At 35.4% G+C, this 24,752-nt stretch overlaps 1 protein-coding gene across 2 annotated transcripts in view; it reads left to right on the top strand.

Annotated features, from left to right (window-relative positions):
• Window positions 1-24,752, top strand: part of LOC145693051 (methyl farnesoate epoxidase-like) — a 63,919-nt gene that overhangs the window by 21,106 nt on the left and 18,061 nt on the right. The window contains exons 3-9 of one of the 2 annotated variants that reach the window (XM_081768721.1): window positions 6,373-6,621; window positions 8,082-8,500; window positions 9,365-9,467; window positions 11,135-11,315; window positions 14,129-14,243; window positions 16,811-16,949; window positions 18,994-19,211. In XM_081768721.1, coding sequence (XP_081624847.1) covers window positions 6,373-6,621; window positions 8,082-8,500; window positions 9,365-9,467; window positions 11,135-11,315; window positions 14,129-14,243; window positions 16,811-16,949; window positions 18,994-19,175 — 1,388 coding nt within the window. In that variant the 3' untranslated portion in view covers window positions 19,176-19,211. Of the gene's footprint in view, window positions 1-6,372; window positions 6,622-8,081; window positions 8,501-9,364; window positions 9,468-11,134; window positions 11,316-14,128; window positions 14,244-16,810; window positions 16,950-18,993; window positions 19,212-24,752 lie in introns of those variants that run through there. The other variant, XM_081768719.1, reaches the window with a different exon arrangement.

The raw sequence follows: 24,752 nt of genomic DNA, 5'->3' as shown, positions 1-24,752 counted from the left end.
CAACTGATAGAATAGCTATTTGTTACATGAGATTTTTTTTCTTCAAAAAATCATGTTTTACTAATAAGAAATAAACATCGTTACCAATGTCAAAACAATAATAAAAATAATAATAAGTACAGTAAGTTAGTGGTAGAATTTTCGTCTATACATAGGCACTATCATAGTCATTGATTCGTACTATCTTTACATTTGTAAGTGGATTTACTGCTGCGCAGGATATCCTTCACAAATGGTTTACATTGCTTTATGACAAATAAAGACGAAGCCACTTAGGATTTACTTGAACTTCATTATATTTAACTTAAAATTTTTACTACACTATATCCAACGACAGATAGGTTATGTGAAGTTAATGCCAAAAATTAGGAAAGGACAGAGATGATGAAAGTTGATTATCTACTCTCATATATTATACAATACTGTTAGCTAGTAATATTTCATAAACAAGTTAATAATTCTCGCTAGTTATGATATCTCTAGTGGCAGTTCTAGTCCGGGGCCGGGGGCCTAGGCCTCCGCTTTTTTGAGTGGCAAAAATAATTGAAACTATTATTTGTGTATTTTTTAAAGTTTATAGTAAAACATTATATACCTATCATTGTCTGGATTCTGGCTGCCCCCTCCAGTTTTTACCTTCTAGATCCGCCACTGAAAATCTCCTACCTGATACCAATACATGTCGCTAGATGTAACCAATATGCACTCGAAAGTTAACACACGCACACACACACACACACACACACACACAAATGCTTCTACCAGCCAAATCTGTTCATTACAAATGCCAATGCAAAGATGAAAAAACTGTTGACGAATCACCTTACTTGTTACAATGCTGCACGAGATGTATGGTCTTCAATTTTCTCAATTTGTGGTGTACCTTCTTCAACATGCTTTGAACGGGCTTGTGGTCCAAGTTTCGCAGCTTGATCTTGATGCGACAGACTATCTGTAGTGTAGTTACGGCTTCCCACCCCCATCATAGACGACCGCAGCCAGCAGAGACCAGAAATGCCTTTATCCTATAAGCATTTATCCTAGAATGTATGGAACATAAACTACAAACAACAAGTTCTAAATTCTCAAAGATATAATATTATAAACTCTATTCAATACAATAAACAAATGTTAATCATATTATGATATCATACATAACTCTAAGAGCTGTTCTCAATTTACATTCTCATGTTCAAATCTTACATATTCTATCAACTTATTAAATAATTATCTCCAATAAAATAAATACACCATATACTAGTAATAATGTAATCTCTATACTCGTTCGTAAAATTCTCCCCTTAGTATATTTCACATCAAGTATTTCATAAGATACATAAAATAATTATGATTTAACAAGTTTAATTTCAATCCAAGGGTAAATTAGTTATTAAAATAATATTTTATACTCCCATCTGATAAACATTCCAATAATATATATACTGTATATAGCTCCTGTATATATATATATATATAGGCCAATATAGCCTATTAGCCCAGATCATACACCCACCAAAACCCATCGTCATCAACTTTGGCCTATGAACCATACTCTCCTCTCCACTGACTAAAGAATTAACACTTCTAATAAAACAAGACTGTGAAATTATCACTAATTGGAATTTGAATTTCTACAGTCAATCGCTAAAGTACAGCTCTGTTACAATACCTGTGGATCTGACCTTTACGATATGAAATGGTAGTGTTTGTCAAGGGTCATACTACGATTAATTTCAATTTAATTATCACATGTAATTATTTCCTTGTTGAATTACAAATACTTATCAGTGGAAAATAGGATGAAATTTAAAAGTCTCAAATCAAGCTTAAAAAAAAAAAAAAAAAAAATAGGACAGTGTAAAGGGAGTAGAAAACAATGTAGAAATCGACTGTTTCTCGAAAGCCATGTAGTAGGCCTACTTTAAGTCCTATTGCTATTCTTACAATTACAAATATCAATATCCAAAAATGTCTAAAGGTTTTTTTTTTTTTTTTCACTTAGATATACTCATCTCAGATAAGCAAAGGAAAATGGAGGCCTAGAAAGTAAAATGTATACAAATTCACCAGTGTTTAGAAGATGCTGTATACAATACACTGAGCAAAGTAGGTCGGTAGGTCAGATTGGGTCATTGTGGGTCAGAGTCAAGGGTCAGAGTAGGTGTAGGTGATGGGTCGCACTTGGTTAAGTCCTGTTGACGAACGACCCACTGACCCACTCCATCTCTGAATCTAAGCTCATCTCTGAATCTCTGAAGTAAATCTCAACAAAAATATGCATGCTCCTATAAAGTTAATAAGCCGCGTTCGTAGCCCGTGTATGTTCTATAAGACAATGTCCATAGTGATTACTCAAACTATTCACACAATGTTCATGACTGAGCTATCGCAATCGTTAATGTAGCCATTTTGAACACAAACTGTATTCAAAGCTAACGCCTGTGAAAGCTGTAAACATTCTCAAGTCTTATTCAGTATGACGTGTCGTGTGTCTCCTATATTTTAAACTCATAAATACAATAAGCGATCTTCATAAAGTGCTTAACAAACTAAAACATTCAGTATAAGAAACCTTTCTGTAAATGTTAACCAGTTTCAAATTACAAACGCGCTCCGTGTAAAATGCTTCCGCACTGTTACAAATGTTAGTTTCAATTGTTATGATACGTATGTAAATGCTAATTTCTCATTACTCATTCACAAAATCTGGTAATTAGATCTAATTCGTTAATTATCAACTTAAAACACGATATATAAATAAAGCAATTTAGTAAGGTATCGTAATATCTTCTGCGGCCATCTAAGGAAACATATACAAACGTATACCGCTAGTGTATTAATTGAATTATCATTAAACTTTCCATATTCAACATTTAAAAAATCTGAAAAGACACAGAGCATGTAGTACATAATTTAGCTACTAGGTGGCAGCCCTCTCTACTATAGTTACAATAAGCTTTCAACTGTAACCTCATTGTGTCAAACTTTCCCGGTTATGTGAAGCTAGTGCGGCAAAATGCAGTGTAAAAGCCATTTACAAACGCTTGTACGAAGAGTTTCCCGCTGGTACAGTATATGTGTATGTTGTTAGAGGTCCCCGAACGAATTCCAGTAGGAAAACTTGAAAAATTATATTCACAATTCATAACTTCATACAATGTAAAATAGTAATTAATAATAAAAGAACATACATGTTAAAATAGAAATTTCATTTCAAAAGTTCTGAACGATTTAAATACAGGGTGTGATTGAAAAGTACCGGAATTTTTCCCGCCGCAAGGCTCCCTGGCGTTCGAAAAATGTGAGGGGTGGGGGGAAATGTACGCGGGACCTTCCTCTTTCAAGCGGAACTTGGCCCAGTGCGCTGCGATCAGCGGTTGAGAAAGCATCGCTTTCCGTGCGAACGTCGTTTTGGTCGTCGGTCACGTGTTTTGAGCGCCGAAAATGGAGTCAAAGATTGACCAACGCTACGCCATCAAGTTTTGTGTCAAACTAAAAAAGACGTTCACCGAGACCCAGGACCTGCTCAAGGAAGCCTTTGGGGAAGATGTGATGTCCCGTACTCGGATCTTTGAGTGGCACAAGGCCTTCAGGGAATGCCGGGAGGACGCCGATGACGAACCACGCTCTAGGAGGCCGTCGACGTCGAAAACCGATGAAAACGTCGACCGAGTTCGCGAATACCTGAACTTGGACCGTCGGACAACCCTCCGGAAGATCAGCGAAGAACTTAATTTGACATACTATGCAGTGCAAAAAATTGTGACTGAAGAATTGAACATGCGGAAGGTGTGCGCCAAACTGGTCCCCAAGGTGTTGACCGAGGAGCAAAAAGAACTGCGAGTGAAAATGAGTCGTGAAGTCCTACCTGGCCAAGCATGGCATCCCAGTGCTTCCCCACCCCCCTATAGTCCAGACCTGTCTCCCCCAGACTTTTTTTGTTTCCTCGCATCAAAGGGAAGATGAAGGGAAAAAGTTTCGCGTCGGTTGATGCGATACAAAAGAGTGTAACCGCGGAGCTTACAGCCATTCCGGAAAACGACTACAAAAATTGTTTTGAACACTGGAAAGACCGCTACCGGCGTTGTATTGACGCAAAAGGAATGTATTTTGAAGAATTTTAACAGTTTTTGTAAAAAAGTTCAATAAACCTGTTTTTCTAAAAAGAAGTTCCGGTACTTTTCAATCACACCCTGTAAATTGAATTTACGTGTAGAATCCGTACCATGCAATCAGAGGGCGCACTAGCAGAATAACGCTATACAACATTCAGCACAATTATTAAATTAATCAGATTCAATTGAAATTAAATTCCATTTATCAACATCAAAATCAAACTCAAATTTATTAATTAAAATGATATCGAAATGCAATTAAAAGGAAATAACTAAAACATGAAAATATAAGACGTCCAACGATGTAAATCTTCAGAAAAAAAAGAGCAATTTAAAAAATGGTAGAGAAACGTCTTGATTAAACTACATATCAAGCTCAATTAAAGAAAGATAATAGAGAAATGTCTTAATTAAATCTCATATCAAACTCAACTAAACAAAAGTGGTAGGGAAATATCTTGATTAAACCCCCTTATCAAGTTCAATTAAAGATGATGGAGAAATCTCGATTAAACTCCATATGAAACTCAATTAAAGAAATACGATAGAGAAATGTCTTGATTAAACCCCATATCAAACTCAATTAAAGAAATGCGATAGAGAAATATCTTCATTAAACTCCATATCTAACTCAATTAAAGAAATACGATAGAGAAATGTCTAGATTAAACTCCATATCAAACTCAATTAAAGAAATACGATAGAGAAATGTCTTGATTAAACCCCATATCAAACTCAATTAAAGAAATACGATAGAGAAATATCTTGATTAAACTTCATATCAAGTCCAATTAAAGAAACACGATAGAGAAATGTGTTGATTAAGCCTCATATCAAGCTCAACTAAAGAAATATAATAGAGAAATGTCTTGATTAAACCTCATATCAAGCTCAACTAAAGAAAAATGATAGAGAAATGTCTTGATTAACCCTCATAACAAGCTCAACTAAAGAAAGATAATAAAGAAATGTCTTGATTAAACCTCATATTAAGCTCAACTAAAGAAAGATTATAAGAGAAGTGTCTTGATTAAACCTCATATCAAGCTCAACTAAAGAAAGATAATAGAGAAAAGTCTTGATTAAACAAAAATGGTAGAGAAATCTTAACATTACTATTGGTCTACACAGTTGTGTTACAACGATAACGGATTCTGTTCATTGTTACTAGATATCGCTCTAGCTATCTATTACAAATAGAGAATTTAAAAATGTTATAGCGTGAATTAACACGTACATATGGAAGTACTAACATCACAATATTATAAGTCCCATTTGCGTGATCCTAATAAAAGGATAGTAAGTCTAACATTATGGTTAGATTTATACTCAATTTACAAGAAGTATCTGCGTCATTGTTAGGTGTAAGCTTGTGACTGTCAGAAGTAAGTGTGTTACCGTTAGAAGAATACAAACAATAGATATAAATGTTCTTTTTAACAGTCTAGTTCCTCATATACATTAGCTAATAAATTAAAAGTCTGATCCAGCAAAATGAAAATTGTAAATTATTATTGGCAATAAAAAATTATAAATATTTGTTTTCATTGATTTTCGTAAACTACGCATGGGAATTATTCTCAGCATTATTATAAATTAATCAAAAATTAAAGTTTAAATTAACCGTAATTTTAGACTATATTTCATTAAGTATAACCATGCACCGTCATCTTGCTAGAATCACTGTAAAAAAAAACGTATGGGGTTATACTTCAGTATCAGCCTCATCTTAATAAGTTTATACTTCAGTATCAGCTTCACCTTAAGTGTATGCTTCAGAATTAGCTTCGTCTTAATAAGTGTATGCTTCAGAATTAGCTTCGTCTTAATAAGTGTATGCTTCAGTATCAGCTTTCTCTTAATAAGTGTATACTTCAGAATCAGCTTTCTCTTAATAAGTGTATGCTTCAGTATCAGCTTTATCTTAATAAGTGTATGCTTCAGTATCAGTCTTATCTTAATAAGTGTATGCTTCAGCATCAGTTTCATCTTATTAAGTGTATAGTTCAGTGTCAATTACACCTCAAGAGATGGCGTAGTTATCACATAGTATCAATATTTAGGTTTACCAAAAATGTTTTTCTCGATTCTCTCGAAATCTACGCATCAAAATTTACACTTATCCATATAATTTAATTCAGGTCAATGAAATCTATTGATTGGTATATCTCAGAGTTGGATTTTTAAAAAAGTTTGTATTGTATCAATAACTATACGTACTTTGAATGGTAAAAGCAGTTTTTCTTACTATTTTCAGGACCAGTGTCACTCCCGCTGCTAGGAAATTTCCCGTTTTTTGCCATTGAATTGTTACGTCTGGGAACTTTGAGATCGGTGTTTTCTCACTTTGCCAAAATATATGGTCCTGTCTATACCTTTAACCAGGCGGGAAATGTTCAAATTGTTGTCTCCGGAAGGGAAGCAGTAAAAGAAGTATTAAGAAACAAGAAGACGGAGGGACGTGAAAACATGCCTGTATTCAAATATGGATATATGGACAAAGGTGGTAAGTATATTGTAGTCTTGGATTACTTGTAGTGATATTTGGTGTAACAGATTTTGAACTGTCTTCAGAGAAAAGGAGGGTCTCAGTTTGACCTGTATGTGTGAGTTTGTGTGTATACATATATGTAAAGATGTTTGCGGTTATATCAAGAGAGTTGATTTATTTCAATGCAGTATTCACTCATCAATTAAATTATTCCAAAGAAAGGGTCTTACGTATAATATATTTAAAAATATTAATTAATTAATTAATTATAAAAATCATTCCAATAATTCCTACGACTGATAAAACTTATCCTAAAATATGCGGCAATCAGAAATTCAACAAAGTAATGTCGGTTGCATGTAACCAAAGGGTTAAGAATATTTTATTATCGTAAAGTTGTTTTCTATTATAGCATAATTAGGTATACTGGATATTCAACAAGTCCGGGACTACCTAGGAATAAAAATACTGCAGCTATTTAGAAAATAAAAGGGAATTTAAAATTTCGATTTCGTTTAAGAGTTATCGTGTGAAGTAATGGATGGGTTAAAATCACCCTTATTCATTAAGGTGTTAATAGATTGACTTCACTAATGAAATCGGCCGAGATACTTGCTCTTGCTATCTATTAAAACAAATACTTTTGTTCAGGAGTTATCGCTAGAGTAACGGACTGATTAAAATCACAGTTAGCCATTAAGATGTTATCGGATTGACTTCACCAAAGAACTTGGCCGAGATAATCGCTCTAGCTATTTCAAAAAGAATTTTAAAAATTTCTTTCATTCAAGAGTCATCGAGTGAAGTAATGGAAATATTAAGTGCATGGCTACTTCATGCGTTCGCAACGCTTTAAATGGCTCATACGTACGCTTGGAATACGCTGACCACGTATTTAAATGTGGATGGCTAATCACAATGCACTGCAAACGTGAAAGCATTAAAAACGAGCAGGATACGTCGGCTCGAGCGTGTTTAGTGCGTTTCGGAACAATAGACCACCTGCTGTTTCGGAATCAATAAAAGATATCTAAAGGAAGGATAAAAAGGAAAGACATGTTGTCAGACAAGGGGATTTTAGCAAGACCTTCATGTCTTCTCACAAGAAACCAACTAAAGCATGTAATTCTGATTCTACTCTTCCGGCGCGGGAAATGAAAAAAAAAGACCCTGACTGACTCACAGTATGATTTATAACTCTGGCGAAAATAAAATTACCGAGTAGCCACCTAGGTCGCGTTCGCTGCGGGGGGTAACGCATAGGAAACGGATACTCGTATAGCCATAGTCTTACAGTACAGTCTAGAGTTGATGATCATCAATAGAGTTAACCCATCTTTCGGATTCTAAATATTTTTAATGACCAAACTGAAGATCTAACTTTTCATTTGTACTTCCCAATACGTTAATACTAAATAATACTTTATGAGTAGTACCATATGTGTTAAAATTCATGATTTTTTTCTTTCTTGCAGCGATACTATTCCAAAGTGGAGCTTTCTGGTGGAGAAATCGCAGATTGACCTTGCAGATTCTTAAAGAATTGGGCTTCGGAAAGAACAGCATGGAAACAACCATTACTGAAGAAAGTTTGCATTTTGTATCCGATTTGAGGAAAAAGTGCAAAGAGCAATCCTCTGATGGAATTCCAATGGAACGTTTATTCCATGCAGCGGTTATCAATAGCCTTTGGAAAATTATTGGTGGCCATACATTTTCGTACACGGACCCGCTACTGATCAAAATGCTTGCTTTACTGGAAGATTACGAAAGAGCTATTTTGGGCTCCGGTTTAATTCTCAACATGCTCCCTTCATTGAGATTTATTGCTCCAGAATTTACAGGATACAATGGATTGTTGAGGATACGCAATTGCCTCCGTGATTACCTTTTGGTAATATATATATATATATATATATATATATATATATATATATATATATATATATATATATATATATATATATATATATATATATATATATATATTTAAAAAAAACATAACTTCACCATACGTTTGTCTGATAATCTCAAATGTTTCCTGGTCATCTTTGCGTAAGTTCACACAAAACTTAATAGCGATTCCCAATATTGTAATACACACTGTAGTTCGACTTTATAATGAGCAAACAAACCACAACTGCCCGTTAGCTTTATTTGCATTAACCAAGCACGTTTTCCAAGTACCATAAACACAGATTCACTTATACAGAATCGGCATAATGTTACTAGTCCATGAACTTTTGGAACAATCCTCATACGTTAGTGCACATTCTGCTATTATGGTCTATTAATTTTAGCTTAAATGTATGTTAAAAGGCCTGAGAATACTTCTCACGTGGACAGGCCAACACGGTTTCTCAAGAGTTACACACACAAAATAATTTCACAACCATTGACTTTCATTAACAGGTGAAAGCTCTATCTTATTGAACTGCATATTATGTATATTATAATTATTTACCACAAAATATTATTTCAATATCCAACTATAACGGTTTCTTGCAAGCCCAAGATAACTCTGCTTAAAAGCACAGACTCTGCTTAATACTTTCTATCTTTTTTCTGTAAATTGGTGAAATTCATAAATCAATAAGTAGAAGATATAACTCATTCAAGCAATTAAAACAAGTAATAAAATATGAGTTTTTTTATATAGCAATGTGTATATCCTTAACGGTTCAGAATATAAGAAATCATATAAAATGCATTATAAAATATGACAACCTGTCCATTTTAAATGTTTCTTTATTTGCAGGTTCTTTTAGATGAACATAGAAAAACCTACTCCAATGAAAATTTACGTGATTTCATAGATGGCATAATAAAAGCCGTGGAGGAAGAAGGCGTACAGTTAACAGGTAATTTGCACTGTAAATATTTGTATCATACTAATTTTGCACAAAATCAAATAGTTTTGTATATTGGTACTATGGCAAAAGGAGACGTCAGGATGGGAGGAAATGCATGTTTTGTGGTTCTATAAATACAGAATGAAGAAAAAAAGAAAAAAAAAAACCTACAGAAACTTCGAAATGTGGGTGCTGAGAAATAGCTAATGTTGTCAAATTAGGTATTTTATAGCTACATCTAGTCGTTTTCTTATGCCGATTAGCTGGACAAAATGTGGTTTCGCTATCAGTTAAAGTTTTGGGCAATTCTACATCCAAAATTGACAAGTTCTAGCCATTTATTCTTAGCAACAGTTAAGTTATTTTACAAATCAAATTTATATTAGAAAACTAAATTCCAGGGAAGCTTGTTATTATTCTAATCCTTGCAGATGTACTTCATATTGTCGCACCATAGTACTTATCTTGCATATAATCGTTCTCGGTCTCACGGTAAATCAGAATTCCGGAAACTTATATATATATATATATATTGTTTAAAAGTGCACTTAATTTGTGTAGGCCTTGATTTGATTATGCAGCTGGTAAATAATGCTTTTAACTGCTATTCGCAATATTAGATAACAGCCATCAAATATGTTTGCTATGATCAAAATTGCCACGTGTTCTTCAGTGAGGAAGAGGGTACATGATGTATAAATGAAGAATACTATGTAACTATCGTGACCATGGCCGAAGAAAGGGAGGTGTGAAAGTACAGGGTGATACAAAAAAGGGAAATTTTGAAAATTAAATAATTTCACAAAAACAATCTTTTAATTTTTTAAATCTCATTTTATAGTAAAAACATTGCCATCTTAGAATACACAAAAAGCAAAAGCTTACAAATCAGGGGATCTGGGAGGCCATTGAATGTCACCATTTTTTGAAATACACTTTCCTCCAACAATTGGCGTAAGCAGCCATCGATGTTCGTGGTGTTTGGGACGTTGATCCATCTTGTTGAAACCAGACTGTGTTAATAATAAGTGGAAATCTCTGTAGTTGTTGCACAACAAAAGTTCTAAGCATGGCGACGTAACGGTTCGATGTGACTGTAATTGCATGGCCATTCTCGTCCTCAAAACAATAAGGGCCCATCACACTGTTTGATGACACAGCACACCACACAATAACTTTGTTGCTGTGCAATGGACGCTGGTATAGCTCCATACGATTGTCTTGTGCCAGTGGCGTCCTAAATTAAAATGACGGTGCAATTTTCTACGTGCTCCCTCCACACTGTCATTGTTCTTATAAAACGCTTTGATCGCGAAAGCACGTTGCGCACCACTTCAAGCATTCAGGATAACTAAATGGCAGGGTGTCGTTGACAGGCTGAAGTACGTTATTCAGTGTTACCAAACTCCCACTGTTACCAACACGACTTTCAAAATTTCCCGTTTCTTTGAATCACCCTAACACAGGCATTTGTACTGGGTAGATGAAGAGACAAAACACTCTTCGTGCGTCACAACAGAGATTTTTGGGATCGTCTCTGCATTAACTTGGAGTTTTTTGTTTGTTTGATGTTACTTCTTGTTTTGTTTTTTTTTAAATCATGAGAGGTTTTTAGTGAGTATACAAAGTTATTTTATTAATTTGTATTTACTTGGTATTTTATTTTCTTGTTTCAGATTACAATGTGCTCGATATCATTGCGGACCTTCTACTTGCGGGATTAGATACAGCAAGTAATACTTTAAGTTATTTATTTTTGAACCTTGTGTTAAATCCCGAAGTGCAAGCAAAAATTCAAGAAGAAATAGATCACGTGGTTGGGAAGGATGAAATACCGTCACTCGATCATATGAAGCTGTGAGTATAAACAATTAAAATTAATATAATGAGAAATTTGGAATTGGAAATCGTTATATTACTAGAGAGTTTTTCAATAATCATCGATCATCGTACTACTGGAATGCTTTTTGAAAATCTTCGTTATACTGGAAAGTTTTATTTTCGAAAATCTTCATATTACTAGAAAGCTTTTTGAAAATCATCATATTACTAGAAAGTTTTTTGAAAATCTTCATATTACTAGAAAGCTTTTTGAAAATCACCATATTACTAGAAAGCTTTTTGAAAATCTTCATATTACTAGAAAGCTTTTTGAAAATCTTCATATTACTAGAAAGCTTTTTGAAAATCTTCATATTACTAGAAAGCTTTTTGAAAATCTTCATATTACTAGAAAGCTTTTTGAAAATCATCATATTACTAGAAAGCTTTTTGAAATCTTCATATTACTAGAAAGCTTTTTGAAAATCTTCATATTACTAGAATGCTTTTTGAAAATTATCACATTACTAGAAAACTTTAAAAATTATCATATTACTGGAATGCTTCTTGAAAATAGATCTGGAAAATTGTTTGTTTCTTTTCACTCTATTTTCAAAAACACAGGAGCCTACTGTAACGCTGGAGTGGATAAGTAGGGAGAAATAGGGAGTTACTACAAAGAAACATATATTTAGAGCAAGTTTCCAATTTCAGAAACTTAAATTATTAGTTCAGAAGAACATTTTGACACGAACAATTCAGGAAGTATGCAGATTCGTCTCCAACATATTACTTGGACCCCTCCTAACAAAAATTTGTGGGTGCGCGCCTGATGGTAGCATATAATAAAATTATTTCTATTATAGAATTGTGCGGTTGTAGCTCATCTGTTCATATAGTTTGAGTTTTAAGCAATAGATGGCAGTTACATTCACTGTTAACCAGCAGAATAAAAGAGAGAAAAAAAGTGGACAATTGATATTGTCGCCAGAGAAGGAAATTCGATGGGATGGAGATGGGATTTAGATTTCTGGGCTTTCGGCATCTAAGGCCATTTAGCCCTTCACGTCTTGAGGGATGACGTCCCTCGGCGAGCACACAATCCGGGGAAAGGAAAAGAAGAAAGGATTGGGGAAGGAAGGAAGCGGTCTGGGACCTATAAGTTAGGTACCACCCCGGCATTTGCCTGGTGTGAATGAGGAAAATCTCATTTAGGGTGGCTGGCCTGAAAAAGCGTTTTACACTTTTTCGACCGAGTGCCCCCACCGGGGAAAGGAAATTCGACTCTGAGTGACCAATTGTGAAAAGTAAACAAGTCCTCAATTCTGATTGACCAAAGTTCAAAGTTCACAATGTATGAGCAAAGTTATGGCTTGTTGAGTTTAAACATTCAAGAAAAACAACAGAAAATATACATAAAATGAAATTTCTCGTCGCTACAATGCAAGGAACACCAGGGGTTAAATTAATCTTGGGAAAGAGATGGAGGAGGAACGTAAGGCAAAGAGACAATCAATTGAGCAAAATAAAAGATTTTGTATAAACATCCTACCCAGGTTTTGTTGAGATGTCACTTTAAAAAAAGATATTGTTTTACCACCGATAAAACCAAAACTTAACCATTTTGTAGTACATTCTATTAGAGATCATTCATAGACCACATTGTACGATTTTGTTAGATTAGAGCAGTCGCTTTCAACTGATAGATGTATTACATCGAAGTTGCTTTTACGTTCAGAGAAATGGTAGAGAGAAACATGTAGAACAAAGGCGGAAAAGAAACGAGGTAGGAGAATTGATTAAACAAATGTTGGCTTGTACTAGTAGTCATAGATTAACTAGTATAGCGTACCTTTAAAACTATTGATGTTCTTGTTTGTCTATTACCACAGCATTTATCAACATGAGGTTATTATCTACTCTTTTCTTTCCTCTGTGTGATCTTCTAAGAATAGGAGCAGCAGACTGTGACTTTACAGAGCATCCAGTTAGAAATATTATGTCTGCTTCTTTCAGAATTAACAAACAAATTGCTTTGTAATGGGAATCGACTTAACTCGCTCAACCTCACAAACTTGGCTCACGGACTTCAAACTGCATATGTGAAAGCAACTCACATATGAAAACTACTAATACGCAGCACTCATGACAATTTGATTTTTCACCTGCCTGTTTCCTGGATACTCGTCTGCGTGTTATTGCCAGCACGCCATTGTTATCGGTTTACCTATTGCATTAGAGGTTAATTATTAAAACGAACAGATTATATAGCAAATCACTGGCAAATACTCTACCATGACTATTGTTAAGTTACACGTCAACATACGATGAGTAACAACCAGGGGTAAAAGTGAGGGGGAACGCAAGGGGAACGTCGTTCCCCACTTCCAAGAAAATATATATGGCGTCTCTCCACTTCCTAAAAAATTACAATGGGCAATGATGATCACGGGGGACGGCGTGACATCATGTCTCCCCCTACCTTTTCAGATTCACTTTTATCCCTGGTAATAACAAACCGTTGTTCATGTATATCAACTATATTCATCATACTACTCGACTTGTAATTTAACAACAGTTGTATGGCAATTCTTTTATCTATGATTTGTCCTATTATGACTTTAAAACATTATAACGTAGAAAACTAAAGTCCACTACAACTTACGTATTATTTTTACATAAGAAAGAATTTTCTTGTGATTTACGAACTTTAAATGAATATTATGTTCTTGAGCAAGTCAGAAAGTGGAACAATTTATCTCATTTTATTTATCTCACTTATTTTCTACAATATTTAAATGAGACTTACAGATTAAAAAATATATATTGTATATTTCCTTAAATTCTAGGATGCCCTATACGATGGCAACAATATCTGAAGTTCAGAGGATATTTTCTGTTATACCCCTCGTTCCACGGCTGGCTCTAGAAGACTTTCAGATAATGGGATACGATATTCCTAAGGTGAGTTAACTTCATTTGCTGGGACTGATGTTTTATAACTAATAATTCATAGTCTAATATATCCAGCTCTTCTTGAAAAATAGAAGTATAGTTTAAAGATACGACGTATCATATTCTCATTAAATTCAATGACGGATAAATACTTACTTACCCAACAAATTAATGTGAACAGACTGTTAAGGCAAATAAAGGTATTAATTACAGCAAAATTCAAAATAGAAACACAAAAGTACTGAAACATTAACATAGAATATGGCCTTATTCTTTCTTGTTTGACATCGACAAAGTTCAGGCATCTATACCATTATTTCGAACGCTAGTTTAATTTCCTCATCATGAAAAACATACTTGATTCAAGGCATCTATCATCTGTATTTTCCATACTTCTTGTTTGAAAGTCATTGTTCAGCAAATTGATCAGATTCTCGATAAGACTCAGAACCAGGAAATATTCCTACTCTATGGTGGTACTTTTAACTTGACATCGACAGGTTTCTAGCACTTTTTTTTTTTTCAAATATCTGGCAAGAAATACATTATTACTGGGAATTCTCATTGCCAACTGTAGAAACTTCTCTGAAATTTAAGCGTAGTGGTATTATTATTATTATTATTATTATTATTATTATTATTATTATTATTATTATTATTATTATTATTATTATTATTATTATTATTATTATTATTATTATTATTAAGTGTATTCAAACGAGGTCTACTTGATTAATTGTTAAGTTTGGTTTACCAATTTCCCACTGTGAAAAGATAATAAATTTAGTTTACTCTCTTCCCATAAATAGAGTTTAGTATTTTATTTCACCATTGGAGCCAATCTCGCATAAATTAATTTATGGAAACTTGCAACAGGTATCTTTCTTTTTTTTTTTCTTTGGAGAGGAGGGCACAGTGGCTCAGTGGTAGAGCGCTTACCTCTGGTGTGTGAGGTCCCTGGTTCGATTGCTGGCTAAGTAAGTTTGTGGTGGACAACATCGTGTCTGTGTGTTTTCGTGGGATACTCCCATTTCCTCCCACAGTTTCATTCCATCAATTCTTCCATTATCATTCATTTGGTTTAATTATCCCTCTTTCTTAATCTAAAACCGAGAAACACGGGATGTTAAACTGAAAGATTTTCTTTGTCTTCTTTTTCTTTATCCTTTTTTAAATGTTTGAAACAAAGAAGTAAGCAATTTTAAGAAGAGGTACATGTTTGCATTAAATCTTGTAGTAATGAAAAAATCCTAATTGTCGGAAAATCTTTCAGTAAGCGATCAACATAGTCCTAAAAAGAAGATGGGAAGAAAATATCAGGTGTCTCGAAAGAAATGTATTTATTTGCTTTGTTGTATCTAAAACACGGAAACACACACACACACACACACACATATATATATATATATATATATATATATATATATATATATATATATATATATATATATATATATATATATATATGTGTGTGTGTGTGTGTGTGTGTGTGTGTGTGTGTGTGAAGCCCATAAATGAAGGGTCATGTGTGAAAACTAACATTAAGCATGTGATCACTATTTATCATACGTCTCGGTAGTAACAAACTCAAGAAATAATACTCTATATAGCCTTCTTTAATTTTTCTCGTGAGAAATCACTAATTGTCAATGAACACGAATACACGAATCTGTACCATCTAACATTATAACAATCATAAACAATGACATTTGCAACTGGAAAGCGATGATTTGCTGATGAGCTGCTGACGCATATGCTCTTATACAAAATAGTTCCTCATTAGAAATGTGATTTAATTTTACTATAAAGGAACCACATAAAACTAAGATAGGTACTATAATTTAGAAACAATAATAATAAGATAGAAATTACAAACATGCGAGTTGATAGACTTCTTTCTGGCTCTAATTCAATTATGCATGTACGTGTTCTGCTTTTAAACTGTGAAGATGGTTGATTCCTAGACCCGTGAATGCTGCTGTAAAACTGTGAAAAGAGAAGAGCTTGATTACTAATGAAAAGCATTCTTACTAACTATTCAGAATATATATATATTTTTTTAAAAAAGAAAGATTTCTTTCCATAGCACTGCAAGTTCTCTGGGGTATCTATCTACATGCTCTCTGCATGACCTAGACTTGTAAATCACATACGTAATTTGCTCCTTCCTCTGTAAAATCAGCGATAGGATACGAATAGTTATGTTTATTGACGTTTCGAAGTAAGAGGGTACAAATAGTAGTACAAGCAATACCTAAATAATCATGTTTATGACCCACATCGTAATTGCACAGTGCATTTTATAAGAAAAGGTCTGCTGTATCAGAACGAAGGAAGTCTGCTATATTTACATCCTATAATTTTCAAATTAGGGTACTTTAAAATCTCATTTATCCAATTTTCGACAGTTTATAACTCTCAAAGAAGGTTTATTGCATCTAGGTTTATTTGTACTTTATTTCTTTCATTTGGTATAAAGAATTTTGTTTGATGTTATTGCTATTCTATATAATTCTAGTGTATTGTGTCAGAAACTTAAAAAAAAATAATTATAATACGTGTTTTGTAAATTATAGGGAACTACCATATGGGCTAATATATACGCAATTCATATGGACAGTGACCATTGGGAAGACCCAGACAAGTTTAAACCAGAAAGATTTCTAGACGATGGACAAACATCACATGATGAATGGGTGTTGTTTTTCGGAGGAGGTAAGTTGGGTTATTTCTGTAAGCCACAGGAATACAACAATTTATTAATTGAAATCTCCATTAAGATGTACCTTATTCTTAGGATTGCCCATGAGACGAGACAGGGCTATTCCAATAGAAATAGATACATTTTTCGAGACGAAACATTCCTTTTACAACATTTTGAGACTAGATAGCCTGGAATCTTGTCTTATGGGAAATTCTAATTATACTTCCCAATACATCTGTCTCCACATTATAAATTAAATTTAATCGTCATTTACGGTAAATTTCAATACGTCGGTGCATTTCATTTTCACTTTCCACAGTAATAGAGTACATGCAAAATAGAAATTTGAGCGAAAGTTAGGCAAACTTCCTTTATAAAGTTCATCAGATTCAAATTTTACTAATGAAATGACTAATCCGGATAGATTTAATTTGCAAGTTAATGTTATGACCGCGACGTCATTAGCTCCCGGCGTAAGCATACACTGTGTGTGTGGGGGGGGGGTTACTTTATTTTACGGTAACTACTGGCCGAATCTGAATGAAATTTGATGGGCAAGAAGCCAATCACCTAGGAAGTAAAGATCGCTATATTAGGTGGCTAGACACAGGTTTAGCTCGACAACAGAGGCTGCGTTCCACAGCTTTGCATGCCAGGAGCTATTGAGTTAAGTTCACCTCTTCTTGTTTTAGTATTGCTCCGTAAAGGAAAATAGAATGTATTTTTGTTATGGAGTTGGTTGACTGGAAGCAGGGGCGTCATTTCAGACTTTGCTTGGGGGGGGCAAGAGCACCACCGACATAAGACTTTCACGTTTTGTACTAGTATATTAATAGACAATCGATTAAAGTATATGTATTCCTCAAACTCTTGGGGGGGGGGCAATTGCCCCCTCCTGCCCTCCCTAAATGACGCCCCTGGCTGGAAGTTAAACGTCTCCTTTCAGCAGTGAAACTACATGAGACGTGGACCTACACGAGCATCCATCAGGAATCGAAACCAGTTAGATGCGCCGATGGTGCGTATGTTACACAGTAGACAAGAACTTTATATAAAAGAACAAGGGAGTGCTGTTAATGCGTCGTCAGCACAATGAATTTTAGCTTTATTTTTAAATTTTCTCGATTATATTTTGTTTTATCTTCACTTATACTCTTTCCAGCCTTAGAAAAAAGTAGATGTAAACAAACCCACCTGACTACCAGTGGGTCGATGACCAGTGATTGGTTGTTGGACTGACTGCACTAGTATCCTACCGCAATATAATCCCTAGTAAAATAATAATTTCAAATAAAAATACCTGAATTTATCCTGCATTTTGTGATAGTAAACGCAATATATATAATATTTAACAACAGATGTAGCTTTATTTCAACCTCACGCGTATTTGGACATATAGTATTTACTGCGCATGCGTATGCGTTCGCGCGCCTACCCCACTAATTTAAATTATAGCAGAATGCAGACTTTCGTGGCGACGATATGTGACAATAATCCATTTTCGTCTCATGTTATAAAACAGAAAAGAGTACACAGGAACAGCGGTAAGCTCGTTTATATAAGGATTTAAGAAAATACATATTTCCAATATAGTGTCAGTGCGTTAATTATTTACCAACCAACTATAGCCTTAACACTGTGGAAATTATGCGACGACAGTAAGCTAGCAGACGATCTTCCTGTTCACGTCTCTGGCTGCCGAAGCACGTGAGCCGCGGAGTAATACATTTCGCTTTGTTTATGTCTACTTTGTTCTAAGGCTGGAAAGAGTTTAAGTAGCTATCAATTGTCGAAATGAGCTGAGTTCAAAAAAAAAATGCATAATTATCCCCAGTGGAATCGAATTTAGAGTGAACGAGATTATCATATGTATCCATCAGTGCAATTAGAAATTTCCGAATGAAGAAAAGAACCTGAATGAAACGTAATGATAATAAGATAATTAACAATTTTACTTCTCAAATGGTTTCAAGCATCATATATTAACGCTAAAGAAAGAAATTCTACTCTACTGCAGAGTCTTCTGTAAATTACAATTTCAGATTTTCTTTACAGGTCGAAGACGCTGTTTAGGAGAGAATGTTGCGAAGATGGTTTTATTTTTGTTGATCACAATCACTCTTCAGAAGTTCTCTTTCCGTCTTCCACAGAACCTACCTAGACCTTCCACAGAAACTTTGGATGGTATTGCAATGAGACCAAAGCCTTACCGTGGCCTCATTGAGGAAAGACTGTAACTAACACCAAAGATACTTCCAACTTTCAGATAAAAGGTAAGAACATAACATTTTCCATTTGTTGATTACTCTGTTTTTTTGGGGGGGGAGGGTAAATCCAATAAATTTGTGGTGATTTTTGAACAATCTGAACTATTTATTACGCAGTAAAAGTTACGAATACCCCGCACAAACGTAATCGCAAAATAATTGTTGTTTCTTCACGTTTAGCGTCCTTTTTCAGCACAAAGGCTATATGGGAAGTGGACCTAGAGTTTAAGATGAAATCTGAACCACTGTACTTGCGTTCAATCCTTTTCAATCGGGAATCGAACAAGGAACTATGTGTACCAAAGGCACCAAGGCTAGCTACTATTCAAACGGGGAGGTCTAATCGCCAAATAATTATTGGCTATCGGATTTCATTACTGAGTTGAACTTAGTAAGTAGTTGGTCAAGTGCTATATAGACCCTATGGAACATCGGACTGTATGGTTCAGAGACTTGGACATTACGGAAGTTAGAGAAGAAATATTTAGAGGGCTTCAAAATATGATATTGGAGGAAAATGGAGAAGATACAATAAAATGGACAGAGAGAGCAACAAAAGAAGATAGAAGAGAAGAGAACTTTCTAACCAGCATCCTTCGTAGAAAGGCCAATTGGATTGGACGCACTTGCAAATAAATTGTCTTCATACTGCCATAGAAGGGAAGATGGAAGAAAAGCGAGGAATAGGAAGAAGGAGGACACAATTGATCGATGATTCGAAAAATAAAAGAAAATATTTGGGAGTTAAAAGAGGAAGCTGAAGATCGAAAAACGTGGAAGAAAATGTTTCCAGGCATAAATCTAAAATTAATTAAAAGAATACTCATTAATCCTAGGACCTGCCAAAAGGCAGAATACTTTAATAATAATAATAATAATAATAATAATAATAATAATAATAATAATAATAATAATAATAATAATAATAATATGCACAATGAAGATTAATACATCCAAGCAAACAACTTTGCTTGAGGTACTTTTTGATGAATAAAAGAGCTTTTCATGGGATAAGGTCTACATAGACGTGTTGAATTAAATCTTGTGTTCTTGGAATGGAGCACAAAAGATAGTGTGCAGTGTGAGACTTTTTAATGTAGACTGGAACGTTACAAAATTGACAGAGTAATATGTGTTTTTCTAACTATTTGTGTCAAAGAAGAATATATCGTTAACAATTCACAATGTGTTTTATGAGTTATTTTCCAAAATTATAAAACCTTTTCTTATTTGTGATGCCCGCTCTTTAATATTTTATCACATTACACAAACTTGTAAAGTAACAAGTGTTCATGTTACTCTAAGAAAAAGTAGAAATTCAAAATGTGTATTTATGAAATATGAAAAAAAAGAAAGAAAAGAAACACGTTTCAACTACCTGTGACAAAATCGTCGGGGCTCGTACGATTTGTACCTTGGCTTACTAGGTCGACGGATTTAAACTTGTATTACATAGCGGAATGGAGCTTGACCACCAGTTGGGCTTCGGCATCCCCACTCACAATAAAAGCAAAACCGAGTATGGTATACCATACCTCAGACAGCTGCTGGTTAGTGGCAAGCGATCACGCCTTTGCTAAACCGGGTCCATGGTTCGATTTCCGGTGCGAGAGCGTGTAACGCATTCCTGTGGTTCGGATTTCACCTTAAACTGTGGGTTCTCAAATCATATAGCCACGGTCCTGAAAGCAACAGTAAATTTAAACAAACAAACCCCAGACATCAGCATTTGTACGAAAGGTTACCCGCCCAAACTGATGTTCGAATGTTCACCCTATGTTTCTGAACATTCTATGTCTACGGATGTCTTACGGATGTCTTACGTGCGGGATGTCTTACGGATACCAGTTTGTATTATTACTAAGTGCACCAGCTCTTTTCAACGTACACATTTTAGACCAGATTCTTGGATTTCTTCTTTGCACACTTAAATGCGTTTTCACCTGTGTTGCATCAGAAACACACACCCAAAAACTTATTCTCCTGCATCAACATCGATGTGTATAACTTTGATAGATGGAACTGTGTACCGTACTTTTTGGTTATACCTTGTATTTTTTTTTTTTTTTTTTGTATTGCAGGGAAGTTTTTTTTTTTTTTCAATTTTCTCAAAAACTGTTCAGGAATTTTGTTCACCATACTAATCTGAGAATAACTCCTTTAATAATTATTTTCAATTATTGATTTTACTTCGTAAATAATTACTTTCAACTCAAGTACTGCAAAAGCTCGGTAACATCTTGAATACCACAAATTCAAGTAAATTGAGAACTGTTCTTGCGACAATCCATTTATAAATAAAATTGAAAGTAATAACCACTCGACCGAGCTCGATAAAATTTTCAAATAGATGAGATTCGGGCTTTTTTCATTTTACTTTGACGGTACAACGTAGGGGAGATGGAGGGGGAGATATTTAAAAATTATCGAAAATAACCGATTTTAGTGTCGAATCCATTTAAATCCAAATTCAGTCCCGTAACTTGGAGTAGTGGATATATATATATATATACAGTGGCGGATCCAGGATATGATCAAGGGGGGGCTAAACCATAGTTTGCCGTTTTATCCAGTGTAAAGCAGGATTGAAGCCCATTTTATCCAGTGTATACCTGAGCGTGAATTTTGATATATATATATATATATATATATATATATATATATATATATATATATATATATATATATATATATATATATATATATATATACTAGCAGCGTTCACCCCGCTTCGCTGCGGTCACCCCGGAACGCAATAAACTTTGTTACTTAGATAATTTTTACTTTTTCGCTTTCAAGTGATATGATAAAAACCATAGAAGATTGCAGTAAATGTTAACATTATATCGCCTGTCATTTATGTTAACCCGCCCCGCTTCGCTGCGGTCATCCCGGAACGCAATAAACTTTGTTACTTAGATAATTTTTACTTTTTCGCTTTCAAGTGATTTATAGCGCCTGTCAGTTATGTTAACCCGCCGAGTCACAGGGTCATGCGGGTTGCATATAAATACGTTTATTTTTATACCTATGATGAACTAATAACAAAGGATTTGTACGTATGGACACCTGAATGGTCAATTATCTCAAGACACTGGTAATTGAAAATTAAAGTGATATGATAAAAACCATCTAGGGTCCACATCCTAACAACCCCCCAAAAATGAAAGAAATCGGTTCAGCCGTATTAGCGTGATGAGCGGACAAAGGATTTTTTGTACGTATTGACACCTGATTGGTCAATTATCTCAAGACACTGGTAATTGAAAATTAAAGTGATATGATAAAAACCATCTAGGGTCCAAATCCTAACAACCCCCCAAAAATGAAAGAAATCGGTTCAGCCGTATTAGCGTGATGAGCGGACAAAGGATTTTGTGCGTTCTCTTTTATATATATATATATATATATATATATATATATATATATATATATATATATATATACAGTGAAACCTCTACTAACGGACACCTCTATAAAGCGGACACCTCCCTTAACGGACATATTTTTTATTCCCCAAACACTGGAATAGGAAAAAGCATATTGACAAACCTCTCTAAAGCGGACACTCTCTAGTACGGACACGGACAGTCTTTTCTGTCTTTTAAAGGTATCATTTACCTCCATATTACGGACATTTACTCTAGAAATAAGTTGAAAAATGTAGTAAAAATACATTTTTAGTAATTCATACATGTATTACCAAGGAAGTATTGTGACAACATTTTGCCCCCTCAACTGTCTGCTCAGCAACCCAGACGAATCGTCTTTGTTTAACAACACTCTTATGTCCTTTGCTTGCATCCCACTCCCACCCAAGCTGTTTTAGACACAAAAGTGATTGACAGTTGTCCGCCGTTAGGGATGACACATTATGTTACTGTCCCGTTGGAGTCTCTAACCAACCAGAAGACAAGTTTAGTACTTTTTGGCCTCAGGTATGTATATTGTCTCAAAAAGAACACTTCAGGACTCCAATTACCCCACAAATTAAAGCGCCATACTGAAAAAGAAGGAAGTACTGATAAGTGTAAAGTGCAGAGAACTATAATATGTTATTTCCATGTTGTGCCTCGAACATAGAGTATTGGAGGACAGAAAATAATGCATGTAATATTCGTAAATACGTGACTCATACAAAAATATTTTTTTCTAATTGTATATTATCTTGCTCACTAATTTACATAAAAATACTGAAACCTCTTGAAGGCGGACACCTCTCTATAGTGGACAATTTTTGATTCCCCGCGGCTGACCGCTTTAGAGAGGTTTCACTGTATATATATACTCGTGCTCATAAATTAAGGATAATGCGGATACATGGTGAAACAACGTTCTGGTGGGCGGTTTTCGATTGGAAATCACCTCGAGGTATGACCATGCGGTGCATTTGACCATTCGGTGCGGTCCTCGCACGGTGGCGCTGGCAGCAGTCCAAATACGCAGAGGTGTGTTGGTGCATGTCAGAGTACGGTGCAGCGTGTAAGTGTGCAGATGTTGTCAGACGTGCTAATGGTGACTATGTGTTGAAAATGGCTCAAAGAACACATATTGATGACGTTAGGAGGGGTAGAGTAATAGGGCGACTGGAGGCTGGTCATACACAGCAGGTCGTAGCATGGGCCCTCCGTGTACCACAAAGTGTGATCTCAAGATTATGGCAACGATTCCAGCAGACAGGAAACGTGTCCAGGCGCTACAGTACGGGACGTCCACATTGTACAATACCACAAGAAGACCGAAATGTCACCATCAGTGCCCGCAGACGCCCACGGAGTACAGCAGGTAGCCTTGTTCGGGACCTTGCCACAGCCACTGGAACAGTTGGCTCCCGACACACAGTCTACAGACGACTGAACAGACATGGTTTATTCGCCCGGAGACCTGCAAGGTGCATTCCACTGACTCCTGTTCACAGGAGAGCCCGTAAAGCCTGGTGTCAAGAACACAGTACATGGTCAATGGAACAGTGGTCCCAGGTTATATTCACGGACGAGTCCAGGAATAGTGTGAACAGTGATTCTCGCCGTGTTATCATCTGGCGTGAAGCAGGAAGCAGACACCAACCCCATAATGTCCTTGAAAGGGACCTGTATGGAGGTAGTGGTTTGATGGTGTGGGGTGGGATTATGATTGGTTCACGTACACCCCTGCATGTCTTTGACAGAGGAACTGTAACAGGTCAGGTGTATCGGGACGTCATTTTGCATCAGTATGTTCGCCTTTTCAGGGGTCCAGTGGGTCCCATCTTACTCCTGATGGATGATAACGCACGGCCTCACCAAGCTGCCATCGTGGAGGAGTACCGTGAAACATAAGATATCAGGCGATTGGAGTGGCCTGCATGTTCTCTAGACCTAAACCCCATCGAGCATGTCTGGGATGCTCTCGGTCGACGTATCGCAGCACGTCTTCAAACCCCTAGGACACTTCAGGAACTCCGACAGGCACTGGTGCAAGTGTGGGAGACTATACCCCAGTAGCTGCTCGACCACCTGATCCAGAGTATGCCAACCCGTTGTGCGGCCTGTGTAAGTGTGCATGGTG

This window comes from Thermobia domestica, chromosome 8 (genome assembly GCF_964235325.1).
Source record: "Thermobia domestica chromosome 8, izTheDome1.hap1.1, whole genome shotgun sequence".
Classification (NCBI taxonomy): domain Eukaryota; kingdom Metazoa; phylum Arthropoda; class Insecta; order Zygentoma; family Lepismatidae; genus Thermobia; species Thermobia domestica.
The sequence above is the reverse complement of the archived record's forward strand: the minus strand, read 5'-3'. Positions and strand labels throughout refer to the sequence as shown.